The sequence below is a fragment of the Larus michahellis genome, chromosome Z (genome assembly GCF_964199755.1).
Source record: "Larus michahellis chromosome Z, bLarMic1.1, whole genome shotgun sequence".
Lineage (NCBI taxonomy): Eukaryota > Metazoa > Chordata > Aves > Charadriiformes > Laridae > Larus > Larus michahellis.
Window position 1 is genome coordinate 84,324,181 of NC_133930.1, and position 24,388 is coordinate 84,348,568.

The 24,388-nt window shown below is 40.8% G+C and overlaps 1 protein-coding gene across 4 annotated transcripts in view; it reads left to right on the forward strand.

The window, feature by feature from the left end:
* ADGRV1 (adhesion G protein-coupled receptor V1) overlaps positions 1-24,388 on the forward strand; it is a 291,124-nt gene that overhangs the window by 215,554 nt on the left and 51,182 nt on the right. For all 4 annotated transcript variants that reach the window (XM_074570871.1, XM_074570873.1, XM_074570872.1 and 1 more), the window contains one exon: positions 15,956-16,113. In XM_074570871.1, the coding sequence (XP_074426972.1) occupies positions 15,956-16,113 (158 nt within the window). The remainder of the gene's footprint in view (positions 1-15,955; positions 16,114-24,388) is intronic.

Consider the following 24,388-nt stretch of genomic DNA (forward strand, 5'->3'; position numbering starts at 1 on the left):
ATTGCTTAGGCATTTTGTTTTTCCCCTTTTCCCAACTGTTTAGCTCTACAGTAACAGCAGCAGTAGAGAAAAACAAGGAAATTGGTTTTAGCTTTATTATGCAATAGGTCTGGTTTATTGACAAGGCTGTTGTTGCACAGACTGACTCAAACTGAATCTTCTGAAGATCCTGTTCTTTGCTGTTTCAAAACAACATCTTGGCACTTCTTCATTCTTTGGTCGTGGTGGACTGGATTTTGCCCACTGTTTTCTATCGTTTGTAGTTACTCTGTGAGTACCTCCGTTGATGAATATGATGCTACTCATAATGAATTTTGACATGTGGGTGAAGGTGATAGGGTCAAGTTTCTAGCAGCAATTCCCACTGATGTAGAGTCGTCTTTCAAAAAGATTTTTGGGACAATCTGTCGTAACGTAAACAAGAATGAGCAAGCCTTGGCTTGATTTCTGGCAATTGTAAGTGCCGCTGCTTTCTGAGTCTACATTTCTTAACGAAAATGGCCCAACTGTGTTTTCATTACCTTCTTGCCCTCCTTCTTCTCCTCTTACGCTCACTCCCTTTCCTCCGTGTTTTGCTGCATAGAGGAAGGAAACTAAAAGAAAACTAAATAATGCCAAAGGGTTGACTGCTACATTATCACTCTATAAAATCCGGAAAAACTGTTATTAAACATTTTGAATTTAATTTGAAACTTACATCCAGTAAAATAATTAATTTCCCTATGTTGAATTATATATGAAATAAAAGGCATGGGCCTGCCTCTGAGCTAATCTGCATGAGATATAAACTGATTTAAATCCAAACTCAAATGTGGCTTTAATTTTCGTTCATACCAAACAATATCCACAGCACTTGTACAGGCAGTAAGAGATTTCTTGGGTTGTTCGTTTTTGCATCATCGCGATGAGGTGACAGAGGCCAAGTACAGGGTGGGTCAGCCTAGCTCTGTTGTGCTTTGGTCATCAGTATTTGATGGCAGAAGTCTCAAAATGTGCTTGTACAAGTGGGTGCCTTGTTTCACAGCTGTACTGGACTCTTTGGGGCAGCTTTTGTGGTTCACCTGAGATTTGCTTGCTTTGACCCATAAACAGATGATGTTTGGTGTTCCTGAGGAAATCTCCTTTTTCCTTTTGAGGAAAAGCAAGTAAACAAAGGCAGAAGTAACATCATGGTGTAATCTTTGAGCTGCAGCTATAGGGAAAGCCCTCGCCTTTTTAATTCTTTTCCAAAATAATTCCATAGGCATATAGAACCTTTCTCGAATCAACTGTTCTGCTGAAATTATAGGGTAAAAAGTGTTTTTTCCCTGCTTGCAGTTCTTGCACCCTATCTCTTAGATAAGTAGGGCAAATTGAACGAGGAATCTATTACATGTTGACATCAAAATTTGTGTAGCTGTCACCATGGGTCAATACCACATTTGTTGGAGCCCCTAACATCAGAAGGACACGGAGCCATTGGAGTGGGGCTAGAGGAGGCCCCGGAGATGCTGGGAGGGCTGGAGCCCCTCTGCTGTGAGGACAGGCTGAGAGAGCTGGGGGGGTTCAGCCTGGAGAAGAGAAGGCTCCGGGGAGACCTTCCAGCCCCTTCCAGGCCCTAAATGGGCTCCAGGAAAGCTGGGGAGGGACTCTGGAGCAGGGAGGGGAGCCATGGGACAAGGGAGAACAGCTCCCCCGCCTTAAACTGAAAGGGGGAAGATTTAGATGAGATGTGAGGCAGAAATTGTTTGCTGTGAGGGTAGTGAGCCCCTGGCCCAGGTTGCCCAGAGAAGCCCCATCCCTGGAGGGGTTCAAGGCCAGGTTGGACGGGGCTTGGAGCAACCTGGGCTGGTGGGAGGTGTCCCTGCCCAGGGCAGGGGGTTGGAACGAGATGATCTTTAAGGTCCCTTCCAACCCAAACCATTCTGTGGTTCTTCATGTAGGACAGCACGTGAAACGGCTGGTGAAATATTGTGGCCGTGGGTTTTTGAAGAACTTTCACAACATACAGAGAGTCAGATTTCTTGCAAAGGTGTAAGATGAACTTGTAGCTCCAACCAGACAGGTACTTTTGGGGCAGAGGCTCAATGCTGGCACAGGGTCTGATGTTCCAGGTCTCCTCTAGGTGCCTCATCTTCCCCGGGGAGCTCTGCTGGCTTTGGGATGCTCAGCTGCAAGAAGCTGCCCATTCGTGCGGCACGCCGACGCTGGCGAACAAAGCACAGCCTCATAAAACCCTGTTAATAAACAGCTGGTGGAGCCTGCAACCCTCAGCTTTCAACCAGTGGCAGTTTGTCATCCCGGGGGCAAACAGACGTGGAAGTGGCACCAACCGTGCCCCTTGCTGGAGGTGGCTGCATGTGGTGGGACGGCTGCCGGAGGGGACCCGAGCTCCTGGGGCGCCAACCTCGGCGTTTGCCCAGAAGCAGCAGCGCCCGGAGCCAAGAGCTGGGTTTTTCCAGGTGTCTGGGAAAGGGAGAGCTTTTGATAAGGGGGGGAGGGAGTTGAAGACCCTCTGCTCTGCAGGCTCACAAATTTAGGTTTTTCAGGCTGCTTGTGAGGAAAGAAACTGGTACTTCCTCCCCAGCAGCAGCGCTGCGGGTTTCCGCTCGGCGCGGTGCCCTGCACATGCTGTACCGAGAGCTGCCTCCGTTTGCAAAGCAAGGGGGGAAAAAAAACACACCAACCCACCCTGAACACCCCAAACAAACAAAACTCTACGTATTGCAAAAGCCTCTGTTAACACCCAGCGCTGGAGATTCTCTGGCTGCGTTGTTTGGAGGTGAGAATGGAGACAAAGTGTGCCTTTTTAAAAAAAAAAAACAACTCACTAATAGCAGGAAGGGCTGCCTGTGGTTCACTTATCAGCAAGAACATTTATTTATATTAGTGTTCTTCGCTTATCAGCAACAGCACTGACATGAGCTTGTGGTAGAAGTTCAGCAAGCACTGTATTGTTTAAGTTAAAAAAAGAGAGAAATCTTTATAAGTGCTTGGTGTGTTTTGTTAACGTTTGTAATTTGTTTTACCTGACATTTTCTTAGCTTTCCTAAACATCTGATCTTACTGGTAGAAAGCCTACTTATTTTTAGCAAATTTCCTTTTTAAATTACAAAAAGGATTTATTTTTTTCAGAACGAGAAGCAACAGGAACTGACATTTAAATAGCTTCAGATACGGATCATGCGGAGAGAAGTGTAATATTTGCAACTGTTCTGTCTGTCATCTTAAATTTCAGAGGTGCTTTACACACTGTTCTTTGGGACTGGAACCTACTAATATTAGAAAACATTTTGCTTCATAAAATGTAACTCCAGGAGAGTGCCAGATTTTAAAAAACTTCTGTAATTGTCATGCACCCTTTAATTTCAATACAGTCAGTATTTAGGACCCAATTCTCACAGTTGCCTATGTTTTTTTATGTAAAGAAATAGGCAAAATATTTCTAGTAAGAGCATGTGCATATGCAAACACCGCTCTAAAATCTTAAACTGTCTAGTTAGAAATTTCCAGCGTGTAATGGATACATTTCCAAGATTTTTTTTTGTAATAAAATTAGAATTCAAGCTCTTTTCATAATGCTGTACTGCAACTCAACTTAAGAAAACCAGAGTTCAGTTTAAAATTTGATACAGTCCGTGTAATTTGGCCAGCGTGGGTTAAGCGTGCGGTTCATCTGCAAGTCGTTGGGGGACAAAAAGAGAAAAAAAAAAGAGAAAAAAAAAAGTGGCAGGGATTTTCCAAAGAATACAGGAGAGCTGGTGGGGAACCACATCCTGCCCAGGGGGTGTCAGCGGGACGAGGGCTGGGTGATGCCTCTTTGAAAGGTCCGGCAACACCCTTGGACTCGGTTATAAACCAGAGCTGCTTTCACCCTGCCGTAAGGCCATTTTTTGGAGTTATCCGATGCAAATATAAATCAGAGAGCGCTCTCCTGGTTATTTTGAGCTACTTTCTTGTTGCAGAGCAGACAAAAAAAAAAATGGTCTATTTCCTGAGAGTAACCCCTTGCTAAAAGAAACCCTTGCATATCGGAGAGTCATCAAAATATGAAGCCATGCCACATTTCAGTCAGCCTCCACTGCTTGAATAACCGCTCCGTCCTGCCAAACGTAATTTAGAGTACCCTGAGGCAGCTGTAATTTATGCTGACCAGTGTGAAATTGTTCTTCCCTGCTCGGTCCTGTAGAAAGATCAGCCTAGTTGGAGGGAAGGTCCTTGCTCAGTGTGCTCATACGAAGGTTTCTGGAGCCACGAATGATGACAGGGGACATACTGTGTCTTCCCGAGTCACGATACCACCTTCCAGTGTTCGGTTTACCCAAGACGTGTCACTTCTTCTTTTAAAACTTGCCGTGGGCCTGAACTTACGGTGGGTAATGAGCTGTTAGAAATGCAGAGCGCATCTGGCCGTTAATGCCCAGCTTCAGGACAGCTGCCACAGCCTTTTGAGTCTTACTTTTATCAAGGCATCCGTGGCCTGGTGTAGTGATGCTGGAAGCCAGACGCTTGTTTTTATCAAATCGTGTTTTTACTTATTCTGGTGAGGGATGCATAGCATTTAGAAAAACAACATTATTATCATAATCATCATCACCACCATTATGTGATCATAATGTATTTTTAAAAGAATGGAAACTGTTGTTTCCTTTTAATACAGGTGATTATGCAGGTGCAGTACATTATTTTGTTATATTTATTATTTTTTTTCTAAAACTGCTGGAGTTTTCTGCGTCAGACAAAGATGCTCAAACATTGCTCTCAGTTTCTGATGCAGCACAGACACGAGCATTCTCTTTTGCTGGCTGGGAAATTATGACATCCCAATTTGCAAAAAGACTAGTTTATATTTAGGCTCCCATTTGTATATGTTATTATTTTGACTACTGAAATATGACTACTACAGTTTGAACTTAGTCTAATGAATCAGTATTTCAATATACTTTATTAGCTGATTTTAATTGACACATAAACCACTGTAATAAAACTGTAAGGAGATACTTTCTCCTAATCATTGTTGGGTTTTCTGTAGAAGTTTGATTTTACCACCGTAAGGCATGACAAAGAAAAAAGAAAAAGGTGTATAAATTTTCAGGACCAACTTGAAATACTATAAAGGTACCTGATTCTCTCCCACTGTTAGGTATCCACCATCACCCAAAATTATCAGTTTCACTACCTCTCCTACAATTGGGGAGGTTACTACTTGCTACGTTTGAAAATGTTTTGAATTATAAAATGATGCCTCAGATTCCAAATATTCGTGCCAAATAAAAGAGCTCCAAGGACTGATACCTGGCCCACAGGTTAAGTGACACAGGCTCGTTCCCACTCACATTTGTTTGAAATCTCTCCCCCAGTCAAAACTACGTAGCACTTGGTCCAGTATCTGCTCAGGTCTCTTCAAGGACTCTTCATAGCAATAAAATGCATTACTTTGTGTTGTGGTTTTTGTTGTTTTTTTGTTTTTGTTTTTGTTTTTTCCAGAGTATCTGAAACAACGTGAGCTGCATTGACAGTAACCAGGGAGTGTTTTTATAGCACAAGACTGAGGGTGTGTGTGGTGTGCCCTCACAGCTGGCACGTGAGCATTTTTGAGAGCCCTAAGACCTGGAATTGGGATGGAGTAGTGCTGATAGGATGAATCAGTAGAGGATGGAAGGAGTAAAATCTGCTGTAGTTTCATTAAGAATGACTTTTTTTTCGACACAGTCTGCCTCTGCCTGGACATTGTTTTGAAAATACCTACTTGGAGCAGTGCTAAACAGAGTTAGGTATTTTGGATGGTAAGAGGCTCCATGCTTTATCACAGATGCCTACATCTTCATTTGCTAGTGTGGATGTCCCCCACTCAGTCCGTATTAAATGAGACAAGAACTCTTCCTGAATCCTTGTTTTTCCTTTTCGCTTAACCAAGCAGATGTATTGTGCCAACACTGGACCAACACTTGGTTAAAAAAATGTTGTTTCAAGCTGTACTTCCATGTTACTGCATCCCTAGAGACAGAGGCCTGATTGTCTAAGGACTGTCCTGGCAGCTGCATTCTCCTTCATTTTGCTTTTTGACCTGGCACTAACATCCTAAGAAGCCTTTTAAAAATTATTTTGCATCACTAAGTTTTCTTCCTATGCTGCAAATGGAAATTGTAATCTTTATAGCCCTTCCTTAATAAGTGTAGATGACAGAAGCGTTGCTCAATACTATCATTTATACGCCTTGTTATTACCCAGAGCACACCTGAAACCAATGGTTGCTTTCTGAAGACTTAGGAAAAAAATGTAAACCTTGGGATGTTATGTTGTATTGCAATGCGCTTTGCTCTTTGCAAGGGGGATAAAATTAAAACTCTTTGCTGATGGGTCGTTTTAAAATTCATTTGTTCGTGTTTTATGCCTATCTTTAGAGAGATTCGCTGACCAGTAGCAGGATGCAAGACGTATTAGCAGTGAAAGTAAAGGTTTTGGTAAACATTATTTGAGGTACCGGCTAAACACTGGAGCTCTTCATGTGGTTTTCACTCTTGTGCATCTGAAGGACTACTTTTCCTATTGTGCATTTTGGATTATGCAATATTTTAGCTGACTAAGGGTATAAATAAGCTTGCTTATCATCGGGGGCATTGGCGGGCAATGTCCCAAATACCAAACAGGCTGTAAATAAAATACAAGCTAGGCATGTTCTCTGGATGTGTGCAGTTATCCTGGGTGTGCGCGCCGTTTGCAGCTATTGATAATGAAGGGAAGGGTAAAGGGAGAAAGGAGCAGGGGAAAGGAAAGAAGAAATGAAAAGGCAAGGTGAGGCAAGGAAAGGAAAGAAAAGAAAAGGAGTAGAATTCAGAAATGATCCACAGTGGAAAAAAGAAAGCTCAGCTGATCTTCTCTGTTTCCTATTTTGGGCTTGACTGTGGATTGCCTAGGAAATGTTTAACGAGCGTTCACCAGAAGAGAAAGTTTTATCTGCATTAGAACTGAACCTCAGGGGCTTCATTGGAAAGAGTGGTTCAAACAAGAAATAAGAGCTGCCGAACATCTTTCGTTGTAAGGCATGTGATTTAGGTATTTTTTTTTATTTTCATGGATAAATTTCTGGGGTTGAAAGAACCTTGCTAGTTTGTGTCTGGATCCTCTTTTAAGGGACCTAGCCCTGATCTTTGTGGATCAGCTAAAGGCAGCTAATCCCTTCTGTGACTACCCGGGTAGCCGGCTGCCAATCTTGGTGTAGCTTAAGCCCCTCAGCTTGTGTTTTCCAGCAAGAAAAATGTACTACAACATGGAGAAAGTATTATTCTTTTGCTTTTTGCCTACTCGTAGATTGCAAGTTCCTTTGCCTACTGTAGTTTGCCAATACATGTCCCTTCTTTTTAGAAAGAAAAAAAAAAACCTGAAACCAACTAAGCAAATCAAAACAATTTTTTTCAGTCTTTCTGAGCGGACCATAAGACCTCTGGTAGGTTCATTGCTCTCCTGTGAACTTTCTTCATGCAATTCATGTTTTTGAAACGTGCTAAAACCAGACGCAGCTTGCCACTGAGGTTTTTGTAACGCTGACGAGAGCAGAACAGTTGCTTCACAGGCGTTGCACCATGTACTGCTGTTCATACACCCGGGTATGACATCTGCCTTTGCAACAGCAGAATCAAGTTGCCACTCACGTTCTGCTCAGTGTGATCCACAGTAATTTCCAGATTCCCTTCTGCAGAATTAAGAACTAGCCAGCGAGTGTGGGAGGTGTGTAGTAGTTCTACAAATTTGCTTTCCTTGTGTCGCATCCCACTACATAATTCAGGCAGTGTCAAAAGTTTCCAGGTGCGCTTATAAACCAAACCTGCAACTTCATGAAAGAATGAAATGAAGTTTATCTGATGTAGTCTCTTGTCCAGAAAAGCACCGTGATTTTTGCTTTTTAATTCTTCATGAGCTGAATGTTTTATCATGTCTCATATTTGGTTGCCTCTGTTCAAAAGCCTGACACATCAGTTAGATCATGTTGTTGCCCTTTTTGACCTTTGGAGCAATGTCAGTACCTATCTAGTTATCTCAAATTTCCCTATGTATTCCAAGGCATATTGAAAAAGGCTGTCAATGGACTAACTATGTTATCAGGTAATTTTTTCCTAATTCTTGGATGAAACTTTTCAAGGAGTCATGGGTTTAAAATGTCCTTCAAATATTGCTCAACATCTTCCTTGGTTACTAATAGACTGGAAAATATTACATATACCTCATATAATACAAGCCTGGGATAAAGGAGTTTCCATTCAAATTTACCACAGCCCAAAGCTGGGAAAGAAATACATTGAATGTCAGTTATAACTCATAATGCTATTGACATCTGAGATCGGTTCTGAAAAAGTAGCATGGTATTCTGTGGGGACATGCGGAAAGAATTGTATCTTGCCAAGAATAATTAGCTATGCAAAAATAGGATGAGGAGTAACTGGCCGTTTACCAGTTCTTCAGGCAAAGATCTCATGCACATTGTGGATGATAAAATGAGCGTGAGTCAACAACTTTGTGCTGCAGCACAAGAGGCAGACATGGTATTGGCCTATATGTAAAGCAGTGTAGTCTTAAGGACACATAAAGTCATTCTGCTGCAGCCATGTACTGAGAGGACACACTCTCAAAGGTGCTGGACCCCATAATTTAAGAAATACGTTAGCAAAGCGGTGTAATCAATGAGACTGGCAAAAGCCTTAAATACAAATTATGCTCAGACAGACTGAAAGATCTAGACCTGTTCAGTTGAAAGAAGACTAGAGGGGGAAATCGTAGCAAGTTACAGGTAGATAAGGAAATGCTGCAGCGAAGAAGGGAAAAATCTGTTTCACCGTCCGCGTTGGCTATGCCAAGACATAACGTGCATAAACCGCACCAAAGGCGAGTGAAGTTTAACACTGTGAAATGGTCTCTAGAGAAGCACTGAAACAGGTTTCTTGGAGAGGTTGCGTGTTCTTTATCAGGCTAGACCGACATCAGGCAGAAATGACATCGCATGTGGTATAGAGAAAAGCTTTTTTATGCAGAGAAAGCTTTTTAGTTCTCTGCCACAGTACAGTTGCCTTTAGCAAAAGGTTCACGTGGACAGTGAGCCATTCCTGATGGTGCTTCAGAAATATTTGTAAGTTTTCCCTGATGTTAAACCATCCCCTAGCTGTATCCATGGCACTGTCACAGGCCAACACTTGCTGCAATGTTGGGTAGCAATGGGGCATCCGTTAACACAGGCAGGTGTTTTTTGGCTGGGTTGCAAACTTCCTATCTGTGCGGTAAAGCTCAAAAAAACGCCAAATAAATGCTCCGTTGCCCAAGGTAGCCATAAAGCACATCAAATTGGCCCACTCTCTTTAATTCAGTCTTCCACTGAGTTTTAAAAAGTCTTAAGTCCGTGTTTTTGGGGTGTTGTGCGGGCTATTTTTAGTGTATCTGGAAGACTGCATGAAAGGGAATGAAGACCGTGGGTCTAAACCCACGCACCTTTGGCACCATGAATTTTTGTATGATCTTGTAGGAATATCTCATGTACTCTAGAAACAGAAATTTCTCTGGTGTGAATGTGGCTTGAATTTCCTCAGGAACCAGTGACGATTATGTCAAATGTTACCCATTTTAACCTTAGCATACCCTTTCTGACTGGTTCTCTTTGCATCAGTTCATAGAAACATAAGTTTCTTAAAAAAAACCCAACACATACAACAAAGTTGTCTGCATGTTTCCTTCCCTGACAGAGGAGTGGAAAACAAAACACAGCACAAACACTAACCTTGTTGCTTAACATATTTATGTAAAATGAGTACTGTTACAATATAAAACAAAAAAAGAGTGGAACTGTATAATCTGTTCAGGCTGAGAAATTGTTGGGTTCAGCAGGCTTTGAGGGTTCTGCTCTGAGGGTGTGCCCACCACCGATTTGGTCTCAAACCGTTGCTAAAACCAGCGTTTTCCTGCATGCAGTTTTAAAGTAAATGAGCATTATTTTTTGTTTGGCTCTTAAGTGCTCTGCTTCAGAGTTCATTGGCTCATAAGCCACTCTGCGTTGATTCACTGCATTGATTCCACCATCGTGGTAGATGGCCATGTGCATAAAACATCAGCAGGCCCGAATCGTGCGTGCAGGGTCCCTGGACCAGCGCCTCTAGCTTGGTGCTGGGGGAAATAAAATACCACAGCGTTAGCTGGACACTCAGCTGCTTTGGGTTTGTACCTCACTGCCAAAAGCTGTAAAGGTATTTGATATAAAGAACAGCAGCATTCCAAAACAAGCGGAAAGTTGGTTGAAGGACCAGAGGGAGCTGCATAAACTCCAGTAAGAATTATTACAGTAGATGTAGGCCCACGCAGGAGCAATTCATCAGGTGAAATTGCACTTATATATCTATCTGTATCTGTATCTGTATCTGTATCTGTATCTGTATCTGTATCTATCTATATCTATATCTATATCTATCTCTATCTCTATCTCTATCTCTATCTATCTATATATCTATGTCTATATCTAATCCACATATATATACATACATATATATAGCAGAGAACTGAGTTTGTTGGTGATTCTGAGACGCAGTGCAAGAGATCGATGTTGTCAGAGGGGTATACTTAACAACTGTGTCAAAACGAAAAGCCCAGAGCTTCCACCTATTAAAAACCTATAATGTTTTCAAAAGACGGTTTATTATCGAAACTGTGAAGCTGCCCAAAACATGAGAAGCAGACAATAAATACTATGAGTTCATAGAAGAAAGATATTTTAGGTTTTGGTATGTTGCTTAGATACAGGTCATACACAATTTGCTGAAGATAATTTGTCAGATTAACAACTTTTTAGCAAGTAATTATTTGCAAAAAACATTTCCATTGTCTGGCCTGCTCTGCACTTAGTACAAAAGCGTTGAGCATGTTCTAGAAGAAATATGAAGTGCCAACTCAAGGGTAATGTAGCCTTCTTCTACAACAAAACCAAAATCTGGAACAGAGCAAATTGCATTTTAAGAAAGCCCAGAGCGTGTGAACATCTAGAAGTATATGTAGATCATAACCTAACTTGCATATATTAATTTTTTAGCAATGTCTCATCTACTTTCTGAAGAATTTGCTGAGTAAGCATGAATAAATGATTCCAGCTTTGCCTTTCATTAGGTTATTTTAGGTACGCCGACCTCTTTCTCCGCATGGAGGTGATGAAATACAAACAGAAGCGCAAATTTATGTGCCTGACCTTTGCCTTTTACCTTCCTGGTGTAACATGGGCGACATGAGCAAATTCACATGGTGCCACAGTTCTCCGTTCTGCGTGACAGGGGGCCCAAAGCAAGGGAGAAGCTCAAGAGCTGTCGAGCTTTGTGCCCAGGATTAAGCAGTAATAATGAAAATAAAAATAAATAATAACCAAAGAAATAGCAACAACAACAGGAATAATAACAATCTAGGTCTAGCTCCAGAGGGAAGTGCACGTGACAAGCAAAAGTCAAAAGGTTAGCTCCCTGCTGACAAAACTAAAAGAGAACACCAGATATTTTTTGTTAGACCAAAAGACTTGCAATTTTTTGTCAAACTTAACTTTCCATAGCTTCCAGATGCATTTGGAGGAGATTGTCCTTAGAATTCAAGGCATGGCAATAAAGGAATGAATCTGTGCATAAGACATTGAGCTATTTTAAGTCTTTCTTGCTTAGAAGGGAACAAAATATGTCATTCCTTGCATTGAATACCTTCCTTAAATGTTTTAATTAGTTCATATTTCCTTAAAAATGTTGCCCGGTTGATTGTTGTGGAGTTTTTTTTGCGTTGATTTTCTTTTGTGTTTTGTTTTTTTTTTTTTCCCTTTTAAATATTAATTATATAATTGTGCTAACAAATAGTTCCAGTATACATCTTGTCAGTTTTTTTGTCTTTTTCCCTTAAAAATATTTGGAAAAATAAAAGAGGGCCTTCCATATCTTATGTAGCTTGAATCCCTCTCCAGATTTTAGGAAATGTTTACGGGTTTAAGGGTTCACAAAAGACTTCACAAATACACTTAAAGTGTCATATGAGAAGAAAGCAAGCCTAGCAATCCCTTTTTCATCGATTAGAAGCCGGGGTAAAACAAACCCAAGGTAAAGCCTTGATTCTGTCTAGGCAATAAGTGAGGTCATATTAATCAATGAATTGATTTACATGTATATGATTTTCTGAGATTACATTTTTTCCAAAGGGAAAATCATATTGCCTGTTAATTTCTATGTCCTAATCTCCCCATATTTGTTGTTTTTAAAAGTATCAATTTAGATCGAATGAACATCAGTAGTAGGTCTCAAGAGAGAAAAAAAAAAGTCATATACTAAAGCTCTTTCTCCTCATTCTAGTCCTAGTATAAAATACAATCTTATTGCTTGGTATTGAAGGAAAGAAATTAATTTTTTTTTTTTTCAGTTCTAAAATAATTAACAAAACATTTCATACTAGTATTGAATTATACCTTGAAGAAGACACATACTTCTAGTCTCTTTCATAGAATTACAATAGATACAGACCTACAGAGGGCTTTGGATAATGTGTTTAATGTTCTCATAAGTTGGAAAAAAAAATTTGTAAGTTAGAAATGTTTGAGATGGAAATAAATTGCTGTTTATGAGAAACGTGACTGTATGTGTGGAGTAGAGATCGGGAGGCTACCAGAGGGAGTCTTGAAGTTACTGAAAATAAATTAGATTAGCTAGAAATAGTGGAAGAGAATCAACCAATAGGAGTATGTTGCTGTTGAGGTTACCAGAGAAGTTTATAGTAATCAAAACAAAACTGGGGATCGAAACAAAGTCGATGGTCAGAGCAAAGTGGTCAAAACAGAACCAAAGTTGGACCATCCAGTCAGATAACAATACTCCAGAAGGGCAAGAGTGGAGGCAGCTTGGCATGAAAGCTGAAGAGTTGTCTTTTTGATGCTATAAGAGATGTAAGCTGGTAGCAAAACTTCTCACAACAGTCAGGGGGGAAAAATACAATTTGGTAATAGAAAGTGTTAATAGGAAGTCACAGAAACTTTGCAATAAGATGACCGTCTCTGAAGAAGCTCACAGTGTTTGATTTTTCTTGTCCCCATTGCATAAGGCATGTATTTCAATCGGTAACTGTGTTTTCTTTTTTTTTTTTTTTTATTACTCAGAGTCAAAACAAACAAAAGAAAAACCTTATACTTAGTCCAAGAAAGAAATGCAAAAAAAAACTTCATTATGCACAATGGCTCTGTCTTTCATGGATTAAAGACTGACTTTACAAAATCTAGTGCCTGTTTAAAAAAAAACAAAACAAAACAAAAAAGGCAACTTGCTTGAAGGCTATACTGCAGGAGATAATGCTCTTCTTTAAACAAGTAAAGTTGGTAATAACGTAGTTCATTCCAGTTTCCACAGCAGCCTTTTTCTATAGAATAGTTGTGTTCTGGAACACCAGATTAGTTGATGTGTTGGGACATTTTACTTCTATTCCCATCCAATGCTAGGAATGTGAGACACACCGCAGTTCCGTGTGACAAATGTGTCATGGTAGTGGAGTCATACATGTGTGTCCCTGGCGTCAAGTATGATAATTATTTTCAGTTGGTCCCTATTATGGTATCCTGTATGATTTCCAGCTTAAAAAATATCTTTCAACATATATTATTCCACTTCTATATGTAAATAAAACTTACAGGAAGTAGTGGTCATCGTTGAATTGCTGGCCATTGCGCTCAAGAAAAAAATCCAAAGCAAGCTTTGTAGGTTAATACAGCTTTGTGTATTTCTTGTCTACATAGCTTTTCAGTGTCTTGTAGCAAGTACCTAGGGGTATTAGTAAAAGTGATTCTTCCCTCTAGGTTCTCATTTTTATGCTGCTTTCATTAACTGAATATAGAGGAGAGTTCACAGAAGACTTTCAAGGTGTGCAGATAGTTTTTTAAGAGTATACGTGATCTCTGAAATACAAAGAGTATAAAATTAAAAAAAAATTACAGGTTTCAGAACATAAATATGATTTTATAGAAGAGTATACTTGTGCTAAGATTCTTGGCTTCGTTATAATTAGGAAAAGCAGCATAGGTTATGGTAATATGCCTTCATGTCTTAATGCTAATTGGACCCACTCAAGAATACATTTGGGGAACAAAAATAAATTTCATACCTAAGACGTGTTTAAAATTAGAAAGATGAAATGGATCATATGTCATGTCCAGGAAACAACCGTGTTGACAGCAGGTCAAGAGAAGTGATCCTTCCCCTCTGCTCAGCGCTGGTGAGGCCACACCTGGAGCGCTGCATCCAGTTCTGGGCTTTCTCAGTACAAAAGAGACATGGACAGACTGGACAAAGTCCAACGAAGGCCACCAAGATAAGTAAGGGCCTGGAGCATCTCCCCAGTGAGGAGAGGCTGACAGAGCTGGGACTGTTCAGCCTGGAGAAGAGAAGGCTCAGGGGGATCTTTTTAGTGTATATAAATACCTGTAGGGAGGGTGCAAAGAGGACGGAGCCAGGCTCTTTTCAGTGGTGCCCAGTGACAGGGCCAGAGGCAGTGGGCACAGGAGGCTCCATCTGAACATCAGGAAACACTTTGCTGTGAGGGTGACTGAGCACTGGCACAGGTTGCCCAGAGAGGTCGTGGAGTCTCCATCCTTGGAGATGTACAAAAGCCATCAGGACATGGTCCTGGGTAACTGGCTCTAGGTGGCCCTGCAGGGCGTCAGACAAGGTCACCTGCAGCGGTCCCTTCCTACCTTAACCATTCTGAGATTCTGTGAAGCAAACAGTTTTAATTGCAATAGAGAGTTCCTACCTTCCTTGTTGCTTACCTACTTGCTCAGTGATGTTATCAGGTGGTATCTCAGCTTGGTGTCTGACCGAGCCTGTACCTTCTCAGAGAGTTGTAGAAGGTATCTCGATTCTGCTGGAAATGATTTTGGGATCCACTGAGAGTGCTCTGGAAGAGCTGACACGGAATGGAACCCCAGAGGCTTGCAGGACATGCTAGGCAGAGTATGCACGACCACCAAAACAAACCCAGAAGGTATACCAGTGAAACATGTACCCAGGCTCTTCTCAGATGTATATTATACCAGCATTGACTCTAAGCTTATTTAGCAGACAAACAGAAGGGCTGGGTAAGTTACACCCTCTTAATAGGGATAGCAGTGACCACATACTCTCTAGACATACTGACTCCCAAGCTGTCCCTTGGGCTGCTCCGTTGTGCGTCATCTCGAGAGTAGGTCAGTGGCAGTAAAGCACATACTGACCTCCAGGGACTTCACAGAAAACCCTGGTCTCTCATACTGTCGAGAGCTCTCTCTAGCTATCATCTCCGTATCCCTCAAGTCATCGTCTTATGTACGTGATTTGACTCTTTTTCAGGAATAACCCATGTTTCTGTCACATCTTTATAAATAATTATAACTTTAATGAATGGAAAGGGTAGGGAGAGACGGGACAATTTTTAAAAAATGGGAGGGAGTGAGCATTTGGCTGCAGTGTGCAAATGACATATAACTTCCAACAACTCGAGGAGGAATAGTTATCTTGCCTTTAAGACTTGTTCATTTATTTTAAAAATATATTTCTCAAAATTTAATTTGTGGTTTCAGGAGCTAAGTATAGAAAATTGCATAATGCCCTTTTCGACTTTGGTGACTAGGAGTGACCACATTAAATGAATATAGCATGCATGGAGTTTGTTGAAATATAATTTATTCCATTGCAACAGTTTAAATCTCTCCAACGTTGGTTAGGCTAAAATATAACATGCATACTTTTAAGGTGCAAATGTTATATTCCTTAAGATACGGTGAGGAGATAAGAACCAGCAGAACCCTATGCATCCTATCAAGGATGGGAATAGAGATAAGGAATTTGTGGTGTGTAAAGCATATCCTTTTCCAAAAAACATTTGTTTTTCGAAATTTCACTCATGAGTGTTCGAGGTGTCTGTTACGTTTATGAACAGCTTTTTTTTCCCCCATTTTTTCCATCAGGTGCTTCATTCCAAATGCCTACGCTGCTCTCTTCACCGCTGCTCTGGTGCCATTAATGTGCTTGGTGGTGGTTTTTGTGGTGTTCATCCACGCCTACCAGGTGACCCCACAATGGAAAGCGTACGACGATATTTTCAGAGGAAGAACAAATGCTGCAGGTATGGTTCGTTGCCAACCCCCGCACAAACAGGCTGGACTTTCAGAACGGTACTGTCTGTTCTCGCCGGTTCAGAAAACCCCACTAGAAACCACAGTTCAATAGATACCTACGCACTTGTTTAAGATTAGGCACGCTAGTGGTCCCTTTGAAGTCTGTGAAAGTACTTTAATGATGAAACTCATGCAGATGCTTAACTGTCTGAGGACTGTAAAAATGTGTTAAACCCCAAACAAGAAATCAGTATCACTGGTGACGTCTAGTCTAGTAAAGAGAACAGCGATAAGGCACGGCACCGCCCTGCCTGGAGCACCGTGTCCTGCGTTTGGCGGGGGGTACGGAACAGAACAGCCCTGTCCTGGGGAAGGCTGGGGGACGCTCAGGAGCCGCGAGAGCTGGGGTGCGGGGCAGCCATCCCCTGCGAACCCCCCTCCCCGTGCTCCTCCGCTCGGCCCCAGGTGATGGGCACAGCTCCTGGCCCTGGTGTTTCCCAGCACATTCAGTGGCCGCACAGCGATGCGCGCCGGCGTATTTGGAGTTAATGCCTCTGTTTTGAACTTCCCCAGCGTGGCTCGCAACTGAAACATGCTGGAGAGATCTGTCTCGTGCAAAACAGGAAGCATCGGTCGGTCTCCTCTCTTAGAACAGTTTCAAATACAATAATGTTCCCAAAATAAAGTTGCAGCAGTTCAGAACATAATAATAAGACACTCTGTGGGAAGCTTAGAATAATTCTTTTGCTTTCATGGTGGTTTTGGAAAAAAAAATCTGAGCTTTTTAAACAACTGCAAATATATAGATTTTTAATAGGAGTGTATCTATTTTCTCCCCGACTGCATGAAGCCAGTTAGATTTTATAAACTTGTGAAAGAATCTTGAATCATTTTTCCCAATTCATTAGATAAATATCATCTGAACTTAAAAGGGACAGTGTATTATTAAAAAATTCCATTGAGTAGTCCAGTGCTTGTAGCTGTTCAGATTTATAAAAAGTAAGTCTCTTGTTCAAATGCTCAAATTTCCAAATTTGTATTATTAAATGAGGGGCTGTGGGTTTTTTTGAGCATTTGGGTTATATAAATGTGTTCCCTTTATGAGAAAATAAAAGAAAGATTATTATCTGGTCATTTCTTCAAATATTAATTTCTTTTTTAGTGGCAAAATGTCAGCTTGACTAAAAGCTATATGAATTTGAATAAGGTCTGATAAACATAGCTTATTAGTGTGATACTCAAGACCTTACTTACACTTTACTTTTTTCTGATGTAAAAGGGACTGCCTGGAGCAATCATAGAGGTGGCTCCTTATTCGGTCTTAAATAATATACAGTTTATTTATTTATAAATAGCTTTTTTTTAGTATCTCTAAGGATGGAGATTCCATATTTGTATGTTGAAGGATAAGGCTTGTCTCCGAGCAGTTAACGCAAAACCCAAATACTGAAACAATACCATAAATAAAGTTGGCATGCAAAATGGCAGAAAGTACTTAAAGGAGCTATAGAAACATGACATCTAGAAGTGAAATAATGGGGTTAAAACAAAACTTTGTTTGATTTAATATAGGATTCAGGGTGGGTTTTTTTCTCCAATAGATTCTAGAAAATGTTATAGGGAATGCCGAGGTCCCAGAAGAAAAGGTAAAAAAAACATCAGGCAGAGAGGTATTCAATAAAATGTCAATAATAATGGGGTTTTTCAAAGCAGGTTGTAACTTCTACTACTTGTGCGCCTTCGTGGGAAACTGGCATTTTCCTACCATAGGGCTTTTGCAAGCACAAATGAAAGTACCTCGTGCAGTGTGGGTGAGGGCAAGTTGGAGAGAGGCTGTTTTAGAGACAAAAAAGTGCTACCTGCTGAGGTTTACAGTGCCTGTGGTTGTGTAAGGGCTCTCTGTGTAGCTGCGTTTATAGTATAAGCTTACAGAAAGAAAGGCCTGTGATTTCTCTGGTTTGTAACATTGCCTATAACTACCTAACATGGTACTAACTGGTAACAAAAGGCCTCTGACTTTATGACTGATTATTTCTCTCCTGAAATTTGAGATGGTGGTAGTATATTTACATTATTTTTAATATTTTATGGGTATGTTGTTCTTTTAGAGGCATACCAAAGGCAGTTTGCAGTGGTAAGACCTATTACCACTCTTAAATTTTGACCCACTCTTTGGAGAAGTTCACTCCACTGCCATGTTCTTGCAAACTCAGTGGGACCTGCTGCTGCTTCAGCGTTGTTTTTGCAACCGCCACAGAGGACGCTGTGGGAAACACCACACTTCCCAATGGCAAAGTTGCTTGCCATCTACTGCGTGATGGTATCTTGCTCCTGCAACAGAGAGGGGGTCCTGCGTCACACCACATTCGGGCTTCAGTGCAACTAACAAGATCCTGTGGGATAGGGAGGTCTTTTGGCAGCGATGCCTCTTTAAGTTGCACAGGCACCCATTATTTTGCTGTTGTTTACAGCAGTGAGGATGCCAGGGTTTCTCTCTGTTCCATCCAAAACCAGAGGAAAGTTGGACCCACCAAGCAGCAGTTGTCTATGTGTAGTGCCTTGTTCTATCTTGTCTCCGGCATTCATCCCCATATTGATTTCCTCCCTGTTTGGTCACCCACAACAATGAATTCCTACAGCAAAAAAACCTTCCCCAGACTCCAGCCTGAGCTTCAGTACCCAAATTTCCCAACTTTGAACAGCGTGATAAGTAATGGAAGAAAAGAAAAAGAAAAAAGAATATTCAGTTCTTTGGAAAACTCTCTGCTCTCCATTAGTTACCTTCTCTAGAAAGAGAATAAAATTGTGGGTGAAAGGCAGTGTAAACAATTCTGACATATTGAGTGTAGGGAGCTGTAAACACAGAAAAAAATAGTTTTAAATATGCTTTTACTTTTACTAGTAATTGTGGACACCTGTTCATTTAAATTCCAGAGAGCAAAGAGTATTGCAGAATCAAGAAAGTAGCCTATGTAGACATTTAATTATCATTTACATACGTATTCATACAAACACCTATTTGCATGTGAATATTTGAACTGGAAGTGTTTATTGCCCTGCTGGGGGTCATTCAGCTAGAAAACAGTTAAAATTGCAGCGTGATACAGATGACCCTGTGTGGATTCTGCAATAATTCATGCAAAACACTACTGAATGTTGCCAATAAATATAAAATAGCAAGGTGCCTTGCTTGCACATTACATTAAAACAGAAGAAAGGGTTGGATATGCAGATTTGAAAGAAAAATAGAATTGTTACCTGGCTTCCAAGTGTACATACTTTCGGTCGTTTCATAGATTGTAGGAAAAGCCACTTAAACTATAGCTGGTAATTCTGAAGTTCCATATTTGTGATCGCTACTTCACAAAGGCTATTATTAACTTTGAGAGAAATTCAATAGGAATAGAAACAACAAAGTTTATCCTCATTTGTAGTTTATACTTTTTCCAAATAAATTGTATATGCAAGTGGCTAAGCTAAAAATTGAGACAAAATGTTTTCTTACTCTCTTTTCTCCTGTTGTTGGAATACTCCGAAGCTTGCCTTGCAAAGAAGGTTCATCTTGAGCTGTCAAGAATCACAGAATCACAGAATGGTTTGGTTTGGAAGGGACCTCAAAGCCCATCCAGTGCCACCCCCTGCCCTGGGCAGGGACACCTCCCACCAGCCCAGGTTGCTCCAAGCCCCGTCCAACCTGGCCTTGAACACTTCTGAAGATGGGACGTTCACAACTTCTCTGAGCAACCCCGGGCCAGTGTCTCACCACCCTCATCATAAAATGCATCTTCCTTATATCCATTCTAAATCTACCCTCTTTCAGTTTAAAACTATTGCCCCTTATCCTGTCACTACAGGCCCTGGTAAAAAGAGAGTGTGTTGTTACCCAGGCTAAAGGGGACTCAAACGTGATTTTATTACTGAAAGTAGGATAACAATGCCGGGTTTCAAAAATTTGCGTGCTTCTCATTGCCCTGTCTGGAAAACCAAATACGTGAGGTTGCCCTCTCACACCTTTTTTTACTGCTCCAGAATTGCTCTGTTACTAGCTGTGTTGTTTTGCACCGTAATTGGTATAGCTTGCTAAGGTCAGGAAATTTTCCTCAACAGTAGAAGGCTAGAAGAAAGGGCAATGGGAGAGTTGAGAATTTATTATCTTGTAGAGCAAGCAGCTCTCGCTCCCCAAAAGCGAGCGTTGGAAGATAGCGTGGAAGCTGATTTACAAAGAATGACAACTCTACCTCTTGTTTATTCTTTCAAAGATGTGCATTGAGCTTGCAAGAAAAGAGGCTTCATAGAATCACAGGGTTGGAAGGGACCTCTGGAGACCATCCAGTCCCACCCCCTGCCAGAGCAGGGTCACCCAGAGCAGGCGGCACAGGAACGTGTCCAGGCGGGTTTGGAATGTCTCCAGAGATTCCACCACCTCTCTGGGCAGCCAGTGCCAGGGCTCTGCCACCCTCGAAGTGAAGAAGTTCCTCCTCATGTTTGTGTGGAACTTCCTATGCTCAGGTTTGTGCCCGTTACCTCTTGTCCTGTCACTAGGCACCACTGAGAAGAGCCTGACCCCATCCTCCTGACACCCACCCTTTCAGTATTTATAAGTGTCGATAAGGTCCCCCCTCAGCCGTCTTTTTTCCAGACTGAAGAGACCCAAATCCCTCAGCCTTTCTTCATAAGAGAGGTGTTCCACTCCCCTCATCGTCTTGGTAGCCCCTTGCTGTCCTCTCTCCAGCAGTTCCCTGTCCCTCTTGAACCGGGGAGCCCAGAACTGGACCCAGCACTCCAGGTGTGGCCTCACCAAGGCAGAGCAGAGGGGGAGGATGACCTCCCTCCACCTCCTGGCCACACTCTTCTTGAGGCACCCCAGGATGCCATTGGCCTTCTTGGCCACGAGGGCACATTGCTGCCTCATGGTCATCCTGTTGTCCCCCAGGACTCCCAGGTCTCTTTCCACAGAGCTGCTCTCCAGCAGGTCACCCCCAACCTGTCCTGCTGCGGGGGGTTATTCCTCCCCAGGTGCAGCACCCTACACTTGCCCTTGTTGAATTTCATAAGGTTCGTCTCTGCCCAACTCTCCAGCCTGTCCAGGTCTCTCTGGATGGCGGCACAGCCTTCTGATGTGTCAGCCACCCCCGCCAGCTTTGCGTCATCGGCGAACTTGCCGAGGGTGCACTCCATCCCTTCATCCAAGTCATTGATGAATATATTGAAGAGGAGTGGACCCAGTACTGACCCCTGGGGAACACCACTCGCCACTGACCTCCAACTAGACTCTGTGCCCCTAATCACGACCCTCTGAGCTCCCTCTTTCAACCAGTTATCTATCCACCTTACTGTCCGTTCATCTACCCCGCTCTTCCTAAGCTTCCTAAGCTTCAGTTAGAACTGACTGGGTTTGCCAGCCTTTCAGCAAACATGTTCTGTTGACTGATTATTCTGCTATATATAGAAACTAACTTCTCAAAAGCTAGCCTTGACAGGAGCCAAGTCAGAAGCGTGCATTGGATAAACAGCCTCTAGGTGAACTAATATTTAAGTTTTCAACAAGAAAGACTGCTTTTGAAGGAAATCAGGTGGTATAAAGCAGGATGGTTGTATTTGGCTGAAATAACAGGAGGTTGAAATAGGCATGTATGAGATGATTATTCTTTCTTCTTGACAGTCCTAACATGCAAATGCAGAAATTGGAGATGAATAAGATGGCGACCCAATATACATAATTTTCTTTTCCAACAGTTTGCTAACTTTTCATAATTTCACAAAAAATATTTGAAAATATAACTGAAAAATCTGAATTGAAAAATCACCTGCATTTTTACCTTTGTGAAGAGATGACCTCTATTGACTGAATGTGGAGTGGCGTAATTTTCATGCCCTACACATAAATACGCAGTAGCATTTACGTGATTCAGACAGCATCATTGTAAATGTGCCAGAATTAATTTAAAGATTAAAACTTTATGTTGCCAAAATAGAACTTCATGAAGAATGCCTTAGATATTTAGATGTAAAATTTTAACTACCTTCTTGTGTCTTTCTTGATATAAATGTCTTTAATATTTTTATTGTCTTAGCAGTATGCAATTCCTGATCATGACAGAACATGCTGGATGGTTCACCTATATCTACTGCCATGTTATCTTCTCAAGAAACAAATAAGCCATACAAAATGCAAGTACAGGACATTCCAACCATGTTTCTGTGCTCAGGAAATGATACTGAGGCCAGGGCTTTTGATTCTAAGAGAGAATGTATATCTAAACCTGTAGTTACATGTCTTCCTTATCCTGTGAGCTAGATGCTAAAATATTTATCTTCAATTATAAGATACATATCATTTATCTAAGAGAATTGAAGGAACGGCGCACTGCAGAAATGCTTTCATCTTAAGATGACAATATGCATCTAGAAATCAAGAACCAGATGTTGGCTACCTCTGAACTAGGAGTTACGTACATTATTCACAGAATTCATCACAGTCACACATTGGATATAATATTTTAGTCTTCATAGTGCTCCAGGGGCTTTTCTTTTTTATAATTAGAAGGAAAACAAATCTTTGCCTCTGACATTTTTACAAATACAGTTAAGACGAAAGGCACAAGCATAATTACAAGCTGAAATAAAGAACAAAGATCTGGATAAGATAATAACTTAAATGCATCATCTGCACTCATGTAATTTAGGTTGTTTGCACAGTGCTCCACATGCCCAAATTACCTTTCTTCCCTTAAAGAAATCTGAAGAAGCAAGTTAATTTGCATAAGTTATGCCCGTACAGTTGTGAAATTAGCACTCATTTAATATTTTGCATAATACTTCTCAATAATTTTATTATATGGAGATAAGTAGGTACGACTTTTTCTTTCTTTTTTGATTTGCTGTTGTTCTGGGATTTGCCATGTCCCCTGCGTAACAGTAGTCAAATAAGCTATAATAAGATGCCTTCATTTGATTATACCATAAATTGTCTTAAAGATGTATGAGAAAGTCTGTCAAAAAAATGAGATTTAGTGAGAATGTTAGAGAGGCCATGTAGTCTTCCTGCTTACGGGGAGGTATGCTTCTCTTTTAATTTGAAATTCTTCCTTGCCACAAAGAGCAGCAGATCAAAAAGTATAAATGAAACAAAAAGAATATTTTTACAGGTTTTCTCCTTCCTATTTTTACAAATTATCTATGAAAAAATTTGTCCAGTTGGATTTCATGGACGTTTACCTACCAGCTTTCTGATCTGCCTATCAGCTACTGTAAAATTCTGCAGATCTTTAACATTCCTAATCTGGACTCAGAAGTTCTGTCATGAGTCACTGATTGCATGTTGGTGGTACCGATGGTATTTTTGCCTTTGAACTCTATGAAGAAATCTGTTAGCTTCTTTATTTTGGCCACAAAATCCTGTTACCAAACACCTTTTCTACAGCTGTTGTCAAAAGCAATCGGAGCCAGCAGGTTATGGAACACTATTATTCAAGTGTATTTAAAAAAAAAAAAAAAAAAAAAAGAAGGTTTGGTGGCATTTTCATAGATCTGTTGCTAAGTTTAACCCATGACTTCTTAAGCAATAGTCTGTAAATGTTTTACTAATTTAGGTCTCCCACGAATCAGTGAAATTCTGTGAAGCAATACATTCTCCCCAAACATCTAGGAAAAAATATGTTTGTAAAGATCTTTCAGGTTTTGCAGTAGGTCTTTATGTCTAGCCAAGAACAATTAAAAGTAATTGATGTTGCATTATCAGTTTAACAACCTAAGGGGAAGACATATAGTAAATATTTATAGGTAAACTTAGAAGATCATTAAAGCTGTATTATTTAATTGCTTCTTTTATTGACTTTCCTATTTTTAGAAAAAAAATTAAACACTTCAGGCAATAGAAAAACACATAATATGGGCCAACACAGTGGTGAGAATATAAATATTTGGATACCATGTGAAAGTATAGTGCATTCTTTTTCTTCCATAGTCAAATCATCTAGAGGTTTGCTGCAGAGACATACCCAGCATTACACTTTTAATATTATTTAATATTTTTTAATAATTTTAATATTATTTAATAATTAATAATTAATATTTTACTATTATTTAATATTTGATATTATTTAATAATTTCCCGTTTTATAATTTCTGTTTGATTTAACATCAAACAGAGGCCACAGAGATGCTCGAGGGCTGGAGCCCCTCTGCTGTGAGGACAGTCTCAGAGAGTTGGGGGGGTTCAGCCTGGAGAAGAGAAGGCTCTGGGGAGACCTTCCAACCCCTTCCAGTCCCTAATGTGGGGAG